General features: G+C 50.5%; 1 protein-coding gene across 2 annotated transcripts; it reads right to left on the bottom strand.

Annotated features, from left to right (window-relative positions):
• Window positions 1-2,548: 2,548 nt before the first annotated feature.
• LOC310635345 (uncharacterized protein) lies at window positions 2,549-15,070 on the bottom strand. 2 transcript variants are annotated; one of them, XM_083354175.1, is made up of 4 exons: window positions 14,995-15,070; window positions 11,833-12,831; window positions 8,699-8,804; window positions 2,549-5,681 (listed from the first exon to the last, which is right to left on the bottom strand). In XM_083354175.1, the coding sequence occupies exons 2-4, from the start codon at window positions 12,625-12,627 to the stop codon at window positions 4,663-4,665; spliced, it is 1,920 nt and encodes a 639-aa protein (XP_083210301.1). In that variant the 5' UTR covers window positions 12,628-12,831; window positions 14,995-15,070; the 3' UTR covers window positions 2,549-4,662. The 2 variants fall into 2 exon arrangements, with proteins under 2 accessions (XP_083210301.1, XP_083210302.1); XM_083354176.1 differs by lacking the exon at window positions 14,995-15,070 and adding an exon at window positions 14,652-14,747.
• Window positions 15,071-16,635: the final 1,565 nt, after the last annotated feature.

Here is a 16,635-nt window from a genome sequence, read left to right on the forward strand (position 1 = left end):
CTGGGTCAGGCCAACACTTCCCCTCTTCCAGCGTCATCCATCCAGATGTAGCCAGCTGGATGCCTTTGGGGAAAAAGCCTTATCAGCAGCATCTGAAAGCAGTTGCCAGTTCTGTTCCATCTGAAATCCAGAGGTTTCCACTTCCAAACTTTGTGATAAGGTGACAGACCATGAGCAGCAGCTCAGCTGCTTTAAAATCCCTTTAAGTTGGTGGCCATCGGCTTTATCAGTTGACACGGTGCAAAAACGTTACACGTTATCCTCGACTAACGACCACAGCTGAGCCCAAAATTTCTGTTGTGAAGTGAGACACAGGTTAAGTGAGTCTTGCCCCCATTTTATGACCTTCCTTGACCAGCTGTGGTGAATCGCTTCAACTGGTAAGCTAGCAACTTGGTTTGCTGAGTGAATCTGGCTTCCCCATTGTCTTTGCTTGTCGGAAGGTGGGCAAAAGGGGAGAGCGTGACCCTGGGACGCTGCAACGGTCGTAAAGATGAACCGCTTGCCAAGCGCCCGAATTTTGTTCACATGGTCACAGGGATGCTGCAAACGGTCCTAAGTCCCTTTTTCAGCGTAACCTCGAAGAGTCACTAAACGAGCTGTTGTTGAGTCGAGGATTACTTTTGTCTGTCCTGAATCTCTTCTGATTCAATTTCCACCCCCTGCCCCGGCTTTTACTACTTAGCAAACCTTCACCCTTCCTCGTCCTCTACTCCATTCACACATTTTATACAAATCTGCCAAGTCTCTTTGCCCTTTATATGTGTTTTCCTTACACCAGGGGTCTTCAGACGTGGCCACTTTTAAGACTGGTGGACTTCAACTCCCAGAATTCCTCAGCCAGCCCCCCTCACTTTCAACCCCTGAAGGAATCCAGTTCCCAATTCAATTGTAAAATAAATTCTAACTAGTCACTATTCAGTGTAACAGACCAGGAGAGACCCAAACCTCTTGGTCAGGGCTCTTCAAACTTGGCCCTTTCATGACTTGTGGACTTCAACTCCCAGAATTCCTCAGGCAGCGGGCCTGGCTGAGGAACTCTGGGAATTGAAGTCCACAAGACTTAAAATGGCCACGTTTGAAGACCGCCCCCCTGCCTTAAACACACAGGCCTCTTCATCATTAGAGACTTAGCAACCAGGCGGTCACACTAATCCAAACCTACTTTCTCCTTTATTATTTAGTATTCATTGACTAAATGATGCCCTTGTCAAAAGTCACGTTCTTTTGAAAACAATTTGTCAAGAGCACCCGCTTATGGGGACTAGAGCTATTCAAGCTATTCCTTGCGTCCCTTTCTGCCTTCTCCTCGCAGGGGGGGGCGGACTCACAGGTCCTGCCATAACAATGGGGCTTGTTCAGGTTCACCACCCTCCCAGAGTGTGGGAATCAGTCAAGTGTGGTTCACAAACAATTACGGGTTGTCGTCCTCGACTTACAACCCCAACTAGGCCCAAAATTCCTGTGGCTAAGCAAAGTTTTGCCCTATTTTACGACCTTTCTTGCAAGGGTTAAGCGAATGACTGCAGTTGTGGAGTTGGTAACATGGCTTTTGGGTGGATCTGGCTTCCCCAATGACTTGGCTTGTCAAAAAGTCACAAAAAGGGGATCACACGACTCCCGTGATTGACAGTTGCCAATCTGAATTCTGATCACGGGACCCCAGGGATGCTGCAACGGTGGTGTGAAAACAGGTCATCGTGGATCACTTTTTCCCCAGTGCCACTGAAACTTTGAACAGTCACTAGACAAACAGTCGTAAGGAAAGGACGACCTGTATTTATGCCTTAGCAGAGCTTTGCAAATTCCGCCATCTGACCGTTACTTGGCAAACCAGGGTTTAGCCAAATACGGCTCATTCAACAACTTCCCACCAAAGAATGGTGGAATTTGCTGACTTTGAGCAAATGTGCAGTCAACCTAAGCTTTCATGAATCACTCTAAGCCAGGGGTAGGCAACCTTGGCTCTTTTATGACTCGTGGGCTTTAACTCCCATAATTCCTAAGCCAGCATGGCTCAGCTTGGAAACCTCTCCCTTTCCCCTCAGCATGGCTGGCTCAGGAATTCTGGGAGTTGAAGTCCACGAGTCATAAAAGACCCAAGGTTGCCTACCCCTGCTCTAAGCCAACTGCAGCTTAACAAAAGTGTACGCCTTTTTTATAAAATATGTTAGTTGGCAAAGGGACCACCAAATTTATATATATATTGCTACCCCTTTACAAGAGCACCCCCTTTTTGCCAGCCATCTTGTGAAATTTGGGGGCTTTTATCTGCATATGCTCGTGAGGGCAGGTTGTGAAAAGTCAATTAAAACCATTTGGTGCCAAGACATTTCGGGGGTCACTCAAAACAGCATCCATCTAAAAGGGAGGGAGGAACATGCTTGAGAAACCCAAAGCTCTAGAATGGGGGTGGGGAGCAATGGCGCGTTTACGACTTGTGGACTTCAACTCTCAGAATTCCTGAGCCAGCCATGCCGAGCCATGCTGGCTCAGGAATTCTGGGAGTTGAAGTCCGTAAGTCATGAAGGGGGCCATCATCTCCCAGCTCTGCTCTAGAGAAAAATAAAACATGGCTTCACAAGCAAGGCCTCTAATTGGAAAGGGGGAGGCCTAAATTAGCTTGATAATTGAGCTAGTTATTCAGGGATGCTTGATGGATGATAGTTCTCTTTGGAAAAATGAAAGGCATGAAGCTAGAAAGAAGAGAACGGAGTATGCTGCAGGAGGGCGAGGCCGCCTGGAATATAGGTTTGGTCCTTAACTTATGACCGCAGTTGGGATATCAGAATTTCCGTTGCTAAGCAAGGCAGTGAATCACACCCAATTTTACCACCTTTCTTGGCCAGGTGTGTTAAGTGAATCACTGCGGTTCAATCACAGGGTGGTTAACCGGCTTGCCTCATTAACTTTGCTTGTCGGCAGCCAACTGGGAGGGTCCCAAATACCTATCACATCACCGCGGAATACTGCAGCCATCATACGGTTGCCAAGAGCCCAAATTCTGATCATGTGACCAAACCAAGGGAATCCTGCAATAGTTGACAGAGTAAGGACCAGTTGTAAATACTTTTTTCAGTGCCGTTATAACTTTGAGCCGTCACTAAACAAATGATTGTAAGTCAAGGACTACCTGTCTCTTACAACGTCCTACTCCAGACCCTTCTCTTTTTTTGTTGTTTTCTAGGGGTATATACACCAATAATAAGCCAAACATTTTAGGCTCCAAAACAAGCCCAAAATCAGACTTGGCTTGTCCATGAGTATATACGGTAAGACATTTTGAAATTACCCATGTATTTTACGTAGGCCCATCTGTAGCTGAGCAGACCCTTGAATTGCTTGAAGCAAACTGTCGCCAAAAAACGCAGGGTCGGCTTATCTGTGCGTAGCACCCTTTTTCACAATGTTGTATTGTTGTTTTTTGCACAGAATTATGGGCCTGTTTACTCACACGTGGGCTTACACATGAGCATACACGGTACTTCTACATTCTGAAAAGTCTAAGCACAGGGGTCTTCAAACTTGGCCCTTTTATGACTCGTGGACTTCAACTCCCAGAATTCCTCAGCCAGGCACGCGTGCCTGGCAGAGGAATTCTGGGAGTTGAAGTCCACGAGTCATAAAAGGGCCAAGTTTGAAGACCTCCCGGACGCTAGCATATAGTTTTCAAGCTTGGCAAGTTTAAGAGGTGTGGACTTCAACTCCCAGAATTCCTCAGTTGTGACTGGCTAGGCCAGGGAACTCTGGCAGTTGAAGGCCAACACCTCTCAAAACTTGCCACGGTTGAGAAACTTTGCTCTGGCAAATGGAGGCAATGGGCACCTAATTGAGAACGCAGCCTAGCCACCACCCAAAACCATACGCGCTGGCATTTTAAACTGGGGATAGATAACCGGACACAGGGCATACATAATCTGCAATGATCGCCATGCCCCACCCTCAAAATGCAGCGCTAATTTAGCGTGTCAATCCAAACATCACAAAACAACTAAAAACTTTCTGACGCCACCTTCAGGTTGGATTTTAGCGATGCTGAGAAGGGGGTGGGGGGTTGGGGAGGAAGGAAGGAAAGGGAGGAAAAAATTAAAGCCTATAAAATATATTTCAGTTTTCCGAAACTAGAGATTCCGTCCACCTCTGGATTTCCCCCCCATTTTTCACAACTACGATAGCTCTCTTTGCTCTTTAGGTGCTAAATCAGAATTGTAACTCACCCTTTCTCTTTCAGAGACTATAGGATTTTCACTTATTAGCTACAAGTACCCAACACTCACAGATAACCTGCTCCTGGACATGGGGGATCTACAGAGCTATTAGATAGCTAAATTACAGCAGGGGAGGGGGGGTACACTAAATATGCTGTCTCGGGGCCTGGGGGAAGCCACTCAATGACCAGCCAGCTTCAGAGCCCTCTCTTCTGCAAAGGCTTTTGCTTTCTTCCTAAAACTAACGACAATCTAAGCCTCCATCCTCTGCACTATCCTATTTTTTTTCCCTCCAGCCTAACTCTATCTTCCAAAACCACCACACTAATTCTATAGCCCGGCATTACCCTACTCTCACAACCAGCCTGCACGAGGCAGGCTGCCAAATTCCGATACCTTAGGAACTAGCACCCTGACTAGTAGTCTCATAAGGACAGGCTAACTCAGCCAGCAGTCACAGAGGGGACAGCCTGCCCAGGAAGTTGCTGGGACCCTGCTCGGCTCCCTCCCACAAGCCACCCACGCCGTAGCCCTCAGCGGAGTGGTCCTTCTGATGGTCGGTCAAGGCAGAGTGGGAACTGAAGCTCCTCCCACACTCGTTGCAGATGTAAGGGGTGTATATGGAATGTGTTCGCATGTGCCGGGTGAGTTTGGAGCTCGAAATGAACCTTTTCCCACATTCGGTGCAGCCGTAAGGCCTCTCCCCCGTGTGGACCCGCTGGTGCGTGTTGCGAGTCGACAGGTGGCTGAAGCTTTTCCCGCACACGTTGCAGCGGTACGGCTTCTCGCCCGTGTGGATCCGCTGGTGCTTGCTGAGGTTGGAACTGTAGCTGAAGCTCTTCCCGCACTCGGGGCAGCTGTAGGGCTTCTCGCCCGTGTGGACCCGCAGGTGTTTCGTCAGATCCGAGTTCTGCTGGAAGCACTTCCCACAGTCCGGGCAACCGTAGCCGTAGGGCATCTCGTCCATGTGGATGCGCTGGTGAGTGACCAGGCCCCGGTGCTGGCTGAAGCAGGCCCCGCACTCGGCACACACGTAGGGCATCTCCCCCGTGTGGGTCCGCTGGTGGATCAGCAGGTTGGAACGCTGGGCAAAACATTTGCTGCACTCCGGGCACTGGTGGGGCTTCTCCCCCGAGTGGATTCTCTGATGCTTCAAGAGGTTGGAGCTTTGACGGAAGCACTTCCCGCACTCGGGGCAGGGGTACGGCTTCTCCCCCGTGTGGATGCGCCGGTGGATGGTAAGGCTCGAACGCTGCGTGAAATGCTTCCCGCAGTCAGGGCACTGGTGCGGGCTCTCTGCCGCGTGGACCCGTTGGTGCTTGAAAAAGGCCGTGCTTGGGCAGAAAGCGGTCCTGTTATCGGGACTTTGGATGCTTCTCTGGCCCAGCTGGGCTCTGCCGGGCACCTTCAATCCGTTTTCGGTAGTCCGGTTCGCAGCCTTCTCGGCATGCTCCCCATTGGATTTCCCCAAGTCTAAAGCAAAAAGGAACAAGAAGTTTTACTTGGTCCAATAACATCTGCGGTCCTTCCGCCCACCCTCTGCAATAATTTCCTGGCTGGACTACTGCAAGGTGTACTACCTGGGGCTGCCCTTGAAGAGCGTTTGCAAGGGGCAGAGGGGCCAGAAAGCAGTGGTGTGTGCATGGGCAGCCCTGGGTGCTTCACATCAGACCCATGTGCCACCTCTCTTCGGAGAGCTGCACTGGGGTAAGGCTACATGGGAAGGCTACGTGGGAGGCGGAGGGAAGGGGAGCGACAGACGCTGCCTACAGAATGATAAGATAAGAGGGGGCATCGCCCACAGCTGCACAACAGGAAGAGGAAGAAACTCAGGAAGGAACCTCTATTAACTTATCAGGTGGCAAACAGAAACAGTGGGAAATCGGTGCTTTCAGACTTACAAGATTCTGCCGCCAGAAGCTGTGAATGCTCCAACACTGGAAGTTTTTAAGAAGAAACTGGACAACCATTTGTCTGTAATGGTATAGGGCAGAGCTTTTCAACCGGTGGGACGTGTACGCTTACCACCGGTGGTACTGGTGGTACGCAACCCCCTAGCCAACTGTAGCAGGAGAGGAAACCAGCTAGAGTGGCGCCGCACAGTCCTGGAGATCAGCTGTAGCTGCAGGGCTCGGTAAAAGCTGCAGGATTGGCATGCAGTTACATGCTGATTGGACATTCTGGCTCACCCAGAAAAGGGGGAGGACGGTGGAGAGAGGAAAAGCTATAAAAGGAGCATATTTTGGCGGGAAGAGGCTTTTTGTTAGCGAAGCCGTGAGGAGAGAGAGAGCGCGAGTGAGCGGCTTTTGAAGAGACAGGGTAGTGAGCAAGCATGTGAGCGGCCTTGGAAGAGACAGGGTGGTGAACAAGCGAGTGGCCTTTGGAAGAGACGGGGCGGTGAACGAGTGAGTGGCCTTTGAAAGAGACGGGGCGGTGAGTGAGCGGCCTTGGAAGAGACGGGGCGGTGAACGAGTGAGTGGCCTTTGAAAGAGACGGGGCGGTGAGTGAGCGGCCTTGGAAGAGACAGGGCGGTGAACGAGTGAGTGGCCTTTGAAAGAGACGGGGCGGTGAGTGAGCGGCCTTGGAAGAGACGGGGCGGTGAACGAGTGAGTGGCCTTTGAAAGAGACGGGGCGGTGAGTGAGCGGCCTTGGAAGAGACGGGGCAGTGAATGAGCGAGTCGCCTTTGGAAGAGACGGGGTGGTGAGTGAGCGGCCTTGGAAGAGACGGGGCAGTGAACAAGTGAGTGGCCTTTGAAAGAGACGGAGCGGTGAGTGAGCGGCCTTGGAAGAGACGGGGTGGTGAGTGAGCGGCCTTGGAAGAGACGGGGCGGTGAACGAGTGAGCGGCCTTTGAAAAAGACGGAGCGGTGAGTGAGCAGCCTTGGAAAAGACGGGGTGGTGAGTGAGCGGCCTTGGAAGAGACGGGGCGGTGAACGAGTGAGCGGCCTTTGAAAGAGACGGAGCAGTGAGTGAGCGGCCTTGGAAGAGACGGGGCGGTGAGTGAGCGGCCTTGGAAGAGACGGGGCAATGAACGAGTGAGTGGCCTTTGAAAGAGACGGGGCGGTGAGTGAGCGGCCTTGGAAGAGACGGGGCGGTGAACGAGTGAGTGGCCTTTGAAAGAGACGGGGCGGTGAGTGAGCGGCCTTGGAAGAAACGGGGCGGTGAGTGAGCGGCCTTGGAAGAGACGGGGCGGTGAGTGAGCAGCCTTGGAAGAGACAGGGCAGTGAATGAGTGAGTGGCCTTTAAAAGAGACGGAGCGGTGAGTGAGCGGCCTTGGAAGAGACGGGGCAGTGAGTGAGCGGCCTTGGAAGAGACGGGGTGGTGAACAAGTTGCCTTTGAAAGAGACGGAGCGGTGAGTGAGCGGCCTTGGAAGAGACGGGGCAGTGAGTGAGCGGCCTTGGAAGAGACGGGGCGGTGAGTGAGCGGCCTTGGAAGAGACGGGGCAGTGAATGAGCGAGTGGCCTTTAAAAGAGACGGAGCGGTGAGTGAGCGGCCTTGGAAGAGATGGGGCAGTGAACGAGTGAGTGGCCTTTGAAAGAGACGGGGCGGTGAGTGAGCGGCCTTGGAAGAGACAGGGCGGTGAACGAGTGAGTGGCCTTTGAAAGAGACGGAGCGGTGAGTGAGCGGCCTTGGAAGAGACGGGGCAGTGAGTGAGCGGCCTTGGAAGAGATGGGGCAGTGAACAAGCGAGTGGCCTTTGAAAGAGACGGGGCGGTGAGTGAGCGGCCTTGGAAGAGACGGGGCAGTGAATGAGCGAGTGGCCTTTGGAAGAGACGGGGTGGTGAGTGAGCGGCCTTGGAAGAGACGGGGCAGTGAACGAGCGAGTGGCCTTTGAAAGAGACAGGGCAGTGAGTGAGCGGCCTTGGAAGAGATGGGGCGGTGAGCGAGTGAGCGAGCAGCCTTGGAAGAAACCGGGTGGTCAGACGGTTGAAAAGCCCTGGATTAGAAGACCTCCCTTCCAATTCTATTATTCTATTTTGTATGTTACACTAAAACAGAGTTAACTCACCCAGTTGTGTTTCCTGTCTCCTCTACCTGGAAAGGCTGGCAACCAGCTTCCAAATACAATTCAAGGGGTTGGTTGCCACCTACAAACCCCTACATGAAGCGAGATCAGGATACTTGCAGCACTGCAGCGCTCCACAACCATTCTGGCTTTGTGGACCGGGCCGGCGGCGGGGGCGGGGAATGGATCCATTTGAGCACCCACCACTTGCGCGGCCCGGTTCTGAATGGGCTGAGACCTGGAGGGTGGGGAACCCCTAAACTACTGCAAATCTAGTCATTTCTGTTTGCCCCCAAAAAATTGGCCAACATTCACAGGACCACTTTCCCCTGCTAGATATGTTGAGACCACATTTACCACGATTATCATATTTTTGGCCAGCAATTCTAGGCCATGGGGTCTCCACAGTCCTGGAGAGCAGCTGAGACCAGATTAAGACAGGTGATTGTACAGCTTCCAAAGAACCAGAGGCAGGAGATTCTTACCCAGGATTCTGGCATCTTGCTTCACCTCTCGAGGGATCCGCTTCAGCCCAGCACCCACAGGAGATGGCTTCGCCTCGGCCCAGTTCACCCCTCGAATTCCCCGAGTCTGAAAGAAGAGCAGAAAACGGGACCTTAAAAATCCCTCATCAGATTAGATAAACGTTATTGTCATTTTTTTCCCCTGTGGGCACAATGGCACACCTTAAAAATGAAATTTACTTGCTTCTTCTCAAAGTGTACACATACATAACCCATTTAAAACATACTACATACAACGTATGTATAGACCTACACCCTTACATATAAGTATTCGTCACTGTCCATCTTGAATACGTAACGGAAGGAGGAAGCTGTAGGGAACAAAGCTGTGACTGAATCTGGATGTTCTGCTTCGGATACCACGGAGCCCCCTCCTCCCAGAAGGTAACAAGGAAAACAGGTCGTTAAGAGGATGCGTAGTGTCCCAGACAATCTTGCGGACCCTGTTCAAGCAACGCTTCTGCGCTATGACTTGGATGGAAGGGAGGGAACTGCCAATGATCTTTTCGGCCATCCTCACCACTCTCTGCACCGCCTTCCTGTCTGAAGCAGGGATGCTTCCAAACCAGACTCTGATGCTGTATGACAGGATGTGTTCTGTACCAGCCTGCTACCGGCCCTGCAGAAAAGGCAACCCCTTTACAAACGGCAAGAGGCTGGTATTACGTCTGCCAAATTTATTACTACAAAAACAAACAAGACACGAACCAAGATACAGGAGCTTTGAAACACTATCTGAGCGGTTGCTTTCAGCAAACCAGCCCTCCCCACACATTCCCCTTATAAAGAGTTCAGGGCGTGGCTTCTCTGCCTCCTTCCGAGAAGCCCCATTGCCTTCCTCTGTTTACTCCTACTTGACTGCCTCCTGCGTCGGGGGTCCTTGAACAGGGCCAGCTGTGGGTCATCTTCATCCACACTGTCAGGCTCACACAGCTGGGTCTCCATGGTGACCAAGTGGGAGGGGCCTGCCTGAGGGCTATCATCAGCAAGATCTTCAACCCCCTCAGCAAGGTCTTCAACACCCTCCTCCTCCTCTGAGTCGTCCGACCCAACTGCCGAACCCACAGGCTGACCCTAAATCACAACAGGATGCTCTCCGTCGTCCCTCTGTAAAAAGTGGTAAGGACAGAGGAAGGAAGATGTGCTTTTCTCATGCGATTCAGAAAACGTGTCCGGGTTTTGGCCAGGTTTTGGCCGAGCTCCTGTTCATCGTCAACTCTAAATCAGACAATATACAGGTAGTCCTTGACTTACAACCACAATTCAGCCGAAAATGTCTGTTGCTGAGACGTTTGTTAAGTGATTTTTGCCCCGTTTTACCACCTTTTTTTGCCACGCTTGTTAAGTGAACTATTGTTAACTTCACACCTAAGTGAATCTTGCTTCCACATTGACTTTGCTTGTCAGAAGGTCACCAAAGGTGATTGTATATGACCCCAGGACACTGCAACCGTCACAAATGTGAACCAGTTGCCAAGCATCTGAATTTTGATCACCTGACCACGGGGACGCTGCAAGGTTCGTAAGTGTGAAAAACTGTCATAAGCTACTTTTTTCAGCGCTGTTGTAACTTTGGTCCCTAAATGAATCGTTGTAAGTCAACCAGATTAATCAGAATAACTGAAAGGGACCTTGGAGGTCTTCTAGTCCAGCCCCCTGTTCAAGCAGGAGAACCTATACCAGGGATAGGCAACCTTGGCTCTTATATGACTCGTGGACTTCAACTCCCAGAATTCCTGAGCCAGCCATGCTGAGGGGAAAGGGAGAGGCCTCCATGCTGAGCTATGCTGGCTCAGGAATTCTGGGAGTTGAAGTCCACGAGTCATAAAAGAGCCAAGGTTGCCTACCCCTGACTTATACCATCTCAGACAAGTGATTGTCCAGTCTCTTCTTAAAAACCTCCAATGATGGAGCACCCACAACGTCTGAAGGCAAAGCTGTTCCAATGGATAACTGTTCTCACTTCTAAGCAGTTTCTCCTTAATTCCAGGTTGCTTCTCTCCTTGATTAGTTTCCATCTATTGTTTCTTATCTCGCCTTCTTGTGCTTTGGAGAATAAGTTGACCCCTCTTCTGTGTGGCAGCCCCTCAAATACTGGAATACTGCTATCATGTCACCCCTGGTCCTTCTTTTCTCTAGACTGGCCATACCCAATTCCTGCAATTGTCAAGGATACCTGTATTTCATCCTGTATAAGGAGTACCTGTAGAACCGTCAACTAGTCAAGTGTGTCGTTCATCCATTCTCCTCCATCTCCATTCAATAGGCATATTGTCACCTAGTTTTTCACGTGTAATTCCATAATTACATAACATAACAAGAGAAACAGGCCCGTCTCACCTTACGATGGTTTTCGTTGGAAACCGATGTTTACTTCTGGTTTCCAGCAAAACTACAAAATTGCGGACAGTGGGTTAATTACTGCAGCGTTCCCTTAACAATCTTTCACACGTTGCCTGACAAGTATGGGAAAAATTGTCACAAATTGGAGTCTGTCGTGTGATGACTCTCTTAACATGACTTACGGCCATAATTCCGGACTCAAATTATGGCCATTAAGTCACCTAAGTTACTTCTATCACCTTTGCCTCCTTCCAAAAATTCTTACACTAGTTGCGATGAGGTTTGGGATGAATATACAGGCCGTCCTCAACTTACAACAGCTTCAGTTAGTGACCACTCAAAATTACAATGGCATTGAAAAAAGTGACATGATCATTTTTCACACACCTATGACCGTTGCAGCATCCCCCACGGTCATGTGATCCAAATCCAGACACTTGGCAACTGACTCGTATTTATGACGGTTGCAGTGTCCCATGGGGTCATGTGATTGCCTTTGTGAGCTCCTGACAAGCAAAGTCAAAGGGGAAGCCAGATTCACTTAGCAACTGTGTTACTAACTGTGGCGAGCAGGGTCGTAAAATGGGGCAAAGCAAACGTCACGCTTGTCAACCGAAATTTTGGGCTCAATCGCTGTAAGTCGAGGACTATCCATTAGATCTCTTTCAGCAAAATACGAAACACTTAAAATTCATCACCGCACCGCCATTTTGTGCCAAGAACAAGGCCGCGCTCAGTGCTGTCGGACATACCTGCTTCCCCTTCCTTTCGGCCTCTTGCTGCCTGAGCAGGAAGGCCTCCGCCAAGGGCACGGCCTGGGCACACGACTCCGGGCCGTGTTCCCTCACCAAGCTCTGGATCTCCTGGGGCAGGAGGGTCAAGAACTGCTCCAGGACCAGAAGGTCTAACATCTGCTCCTTGGTGTGCTTCTCTGGCTTCAGCCACCCCCGGCACAGCTCCCGAAGCTGGCTGTACACTTCCCGGGGGCCCCGGGCCTCGTGGTAGCGGAATTGCCGGAAACGCTGGCGCTGCGCCTCCACCCGCAAGGCATCCCCTTTCAAGATGGCCGCCTTGACTTTGGCGTATTCGCTTCGGTCCTGGAGGCTGAGGCTACTGTAGGCCTCTTTAGCTTCCCTGCCCAGCACGGGCACCAGGCGAGCCAGCCATTCTCGGCGGGGCAGTTGGCAGGTTCCAGCCAGACGTTCAAAAGAGGCGAAGAAGGCTTTGTTGTCCCCCCACGGGGAGGGTCCCTCGGCTAGCTGCTGGTGTCCCTCCCCTAGAGGAGAGGACCGGAGCGCAGTGAGGAACTCCTGCCATTGGGCTTCCCAGAGTTCGGGCAAGCCCTCCCTGGGCTCCTGCTTCACTTGACGTGGGGCAGCCCAATTCAAGAACTCTCGGATGGTGCCTACTTGGAGGACCCGAGGCAGTTTCCCCGCACAATCTGCTCCCTCGGTCCCTCTGGGGCTGATAGTCTGACGATCTTCCACTTTGATCCCCCTGTGTCTTGGGATGCCATCAGTTCTTCTGGCCCTCTGCTCAGCTGCCATGGCCTCTCGAAAAGCGGACCTGACCGGCAACAAAATTTGCAATGTCAGTCAACCTTGGGCTCCCAGGAAATGTCCAGAATTTGTCTTAGCTTCCTTTTTCTCTCTCTAACACAGCTGGCAGATAAGGCAGTTTCCTCCAGGATGGGAAAGGTTATAAGGAAGCAGTAGGCCGTAGGACATAATTCAGCAGCAAAGGGGCACTCTCTGAGGATAAAAATAAAGCATGTTGAGAAACTGTCAGCCCCACCAAGAGGACCAAAAATCATTTCCACAGGAGGGCTAAAACTACTTTTATTGGGAGAGGCTATGACCCCACAATCTTGCAAGTCTGATTGTACTGTGCCCCCTTTCCCCTCTTATACCCCTGCGAATTAGAGTGGGGTCTTATAATCTTTCCGCATATTTTCTCCTTGTTCTCTTCTCCTCGCTTTGGTAACGGATCTAGCTTATCTCGGTCAAGATCGAGGTCAAGATCTGTTAAGTAACTTCCTTACTCTCTACAGAACCGTTACGCAGATAATCTCACACAGCTTTTCAGCCCAGGCACAACCAGTTAGTTGATTACGGCTAGTCCTCAACTTACAACGGTTCATTTAGTAAACCAACGTTACAAGGCACTGAAAAAAGCGACTTATGATTGTTTTTCACACTTAAGACTGTTGCAGCATCCCCATGGTCACATGATCAAAATTTGGATACTTGGCAACTGACTCACATTTATGACGGCTGCAGCGTAGCGGCGTCATGTGATCACCTTTTGCGACCTTCTGATAAGCAAGGTCAATGGGGAAGGCAAATTCACTTAACAACCATGTTACTAACTGAACAATAACTGGACTTTGCTTTTCCTTGAAGATATTTTGCTTCTCATCCAAGAAGCTTCTTTAGTTCTTGGATGACAAAGTCCAGTTGCCTTTCGAAAAAACAACTTTGTGACAACCATGACCCGGATGACTGAGAATCTCCACAGACATTTAACAATTGTGGCAAGAAAGGTCATAAAATGGGACAAAACTCACTTAACAACTGTCTCGCTTAGCAACAGAAATTTTGGGCTACGAAAAGGACTACCTGTACAGAAATTGCAAGATAATACCCTCAAAATATGGCACTGAACACTTAACGCCCAACAAAAACAAGCACAAGAAGATACAGGGGGGAAAACCCCACCCTAGAACATAAGTTTTAATTATCATAAGAAATTAAAGCACTTTGGAGAGATTATAGCACATTGCTTATAACGAACTGGTTGCACACTTTAAAACTGTGCAAGAGAAGTTCGTATTAGACAATAGATTTGCAGCAGGGTGAGGAAACGAGGGAAATGGAAGATGAGATTGATAGTTACGATTAAATAAAAGCGTATATAGCTGAAAAGATATGTATCTACATTAGTAATAAGCCTGCAACTGTAATAGTTTCATAATAAACACAACTTTAAGGAATGCACTTTCATCTTAAGACTACCACAATCTGGCCCACTATCTACTAAAGGGCTGTGGCTCTCACAGGAACTTTGATATGCAAATATTAAGCGAGCAATAAACATAAATAAATAGAGCTAAAGGGCTTTTCACCTGCTAATCCAGTCAGATCAAAGCCACTCAAAGATTTAGTTGCAGGAGCCAATTCAAAGAGCTGGCAACCTGTACGACCAGCAACTGCCTTTTCCAACCTGAAAAGAGGCACTGGACTCTTAATCCCATTATCCTCACCATTACAATTTTCTATCTGCATAGCTACTCCCTCCATGCTTCTTCATCCTACACATTCAGGCGGATGCCACTGCACAAGCCGCCCTCCCTAAGCGTCTGTGCTTTTGCACGGATTTTGCCCCAGGACAGGGTTACATCGCCCTCGCTCCCCGGCCAGCGAGAAGATGGGAGTTGTAGTGTATCCTAGCCGCAGAACCCCGAAACGGAGAAGCCAGCAGCCCCGCGCTTCAAAAAAATTGCACGGCGCAGAATTACACTTCCCTCGCTTCCCGGCCCAAGAAGTGAGAAGATGAGTGTTGTAGTTAGTACCTCCTGGCCGCAGAGCCTGGAGCGCGGAGAAGCCAGCAGGCCCCAGACTTCAAAAATCGGATATATATTTTTTTTTTGCACGGTGCAAAATTACACTTGCTCCGCGCCCCAGCAAGCGAGACGATGGGAGTTGTAGTGCATCCTAGCCGCAGAGCCCCCCGGGGGGGGGGGCGGGAAAGCCCGCCAGGCCCGGACTTCAAAGGACTTTGCAGCTACGGGATTCTTGCCCGGGATTCCCCTCCTCTCCAGATAGGACGGGGAAGCCCCGCCGGCTCTCCCTTGCTTTGGCTTCTTTGTAGCCCGCCCAGGTCGGGCGCCTCCCGCATTTGCAAAAGCAGCTCACCTCCTGGCGCGCGCGCGCTCTTTTTGCCCGGGGCCACGCGCCGCTATCTGGTCCAAGCTCCTCCGGAGGGGCCCCACCGCCAGTTTTCCCCCCTCCCCTCCCCTCCCACCACTACACAGGGCAGATAAAAACAGCACAGGAAGGTGCATCGAGTATTTAAATCCCCCCAAACCCCCTCTCCCTCTCTCCGCGGCCTGGGCCGCTCTAGCAAGCAGCCTCTCTCTCGCTCGCTCTCTTTAACCCACTGAGCGCCTCGCTCCGCTGAGCACTTTCCCCGCAAAACCGAGGCGCCAGGCAGCCAAAAAAAAAAAAAGGCCAAGATGGTATAGGCCAGGGGGTAGGCAACCTCGGCTCTTTTATGACTCATGGACTTCAACTCCCAGAATTCCTGAGCCAGCTCTTTTATGACTCATGGACTTCAACTCCCAGAATTCCTGAGCCAAGGCTCAGGAATTCTGGGAGTTGAAGTCCATGAGTCATAAAAGAGCCGAGGTTGCCTACCCCTGGTATAGGCTGAAGATCCCATGGATCTTTTTTAAAAAAAAATTCCATTTATATCCCGCCCTTCTCCGAAGACTCAGGGCGGCTTACAAGCTTAGCGGTAGCCTTCATTCTATGTATATGCCTGCTTATTAGGGCTTTCATACACCCCCCAAGCAGCATTATTACAAAGTCAGCTTAATTGCCCCCAACAATCTGGGTCCTCATTTTACCTACCTCGGAAGGATGGAAGGCTGAGTCAACCTTGAGCCTGGTGGGATGCGAACCTGCACTAATTGCAGGCAGCTGGTGTTACTTAAGGAGGCATTAGCCCACTGTTCCACCAAGGCTCTTGACAGACTTGAACACGGGGGCCCTATCCAAGGAAATGAAATTCAGTGTAGAGAAAAGTCAAGTCTTACACTTAGGTGTACTTTGGGTTTTTCTTGCCTATCGATTGGGTGAAACCAGGCTTAACAGCAGTAACTGTGAGAGGGATCTTGGGAGTCTTAGTGGACAGTCAATTAAATACGAGCCAACAGTGTGCAGCGGCAGCCAAGAAAGCCAATGCAATCCTAAATTGCATTGACGGAGGGATTCCATCAAGATCACGTGAGGTACTACTACTACTACTACTAATAATAATAATAATGTAAAGGTTCCCCTGCACATGCGTGCTAGTCGTTTCCAACTCTAGGGACCGGTGCTCATCTCCGTTTCAAAGCCGAAGAGCCAGCGCTTGTCCGAGGACGTCTCCGTGGTCATGTGGCCGGCATGACTAGACGCCAAAGGCGCACGGAACTGTTACCTTCCCACCGGAGTGGTCCCTATTTTTCTACTTGCATTTTTACGTGCTTTAGAACTGCAAGGTTGGCAGAAGCTGGCACGAGTAACAGGCGCTCACTCTGTTACGCGGCACTCGGGATTCGACCCGCCAAACTGCTGACCTTCTGATCGACAAGCTCAGCGTCCTAACCCACTGAGCCACCACGTCCCTGAGGTACTAATACCACTCTATAAAATGTTAGCAAGGCCACACTTGGAATAGTGCATCCAGTTTTGGTCTCCACACTATAAAAAGATGTTGAGACTATAGAAAGAGTGCAGAGAAGAGAAACAAAGATGATTAGGGGACTGGAGGCTAAAACATATGAGGAATGG

Source organism: Vipera ursinii (assembly GCF_947247035.1).
Source record: "Vipera ursinii genome assembly, chromosome: 2".
In the NCBI taxonomy this organism is placed as follows: domain Eukaryota; kingdom Metazoa; phylum Chordata; class Lepidosauria; order Squamata; family Viperidae; genus Vipera; species Vipera ursinii.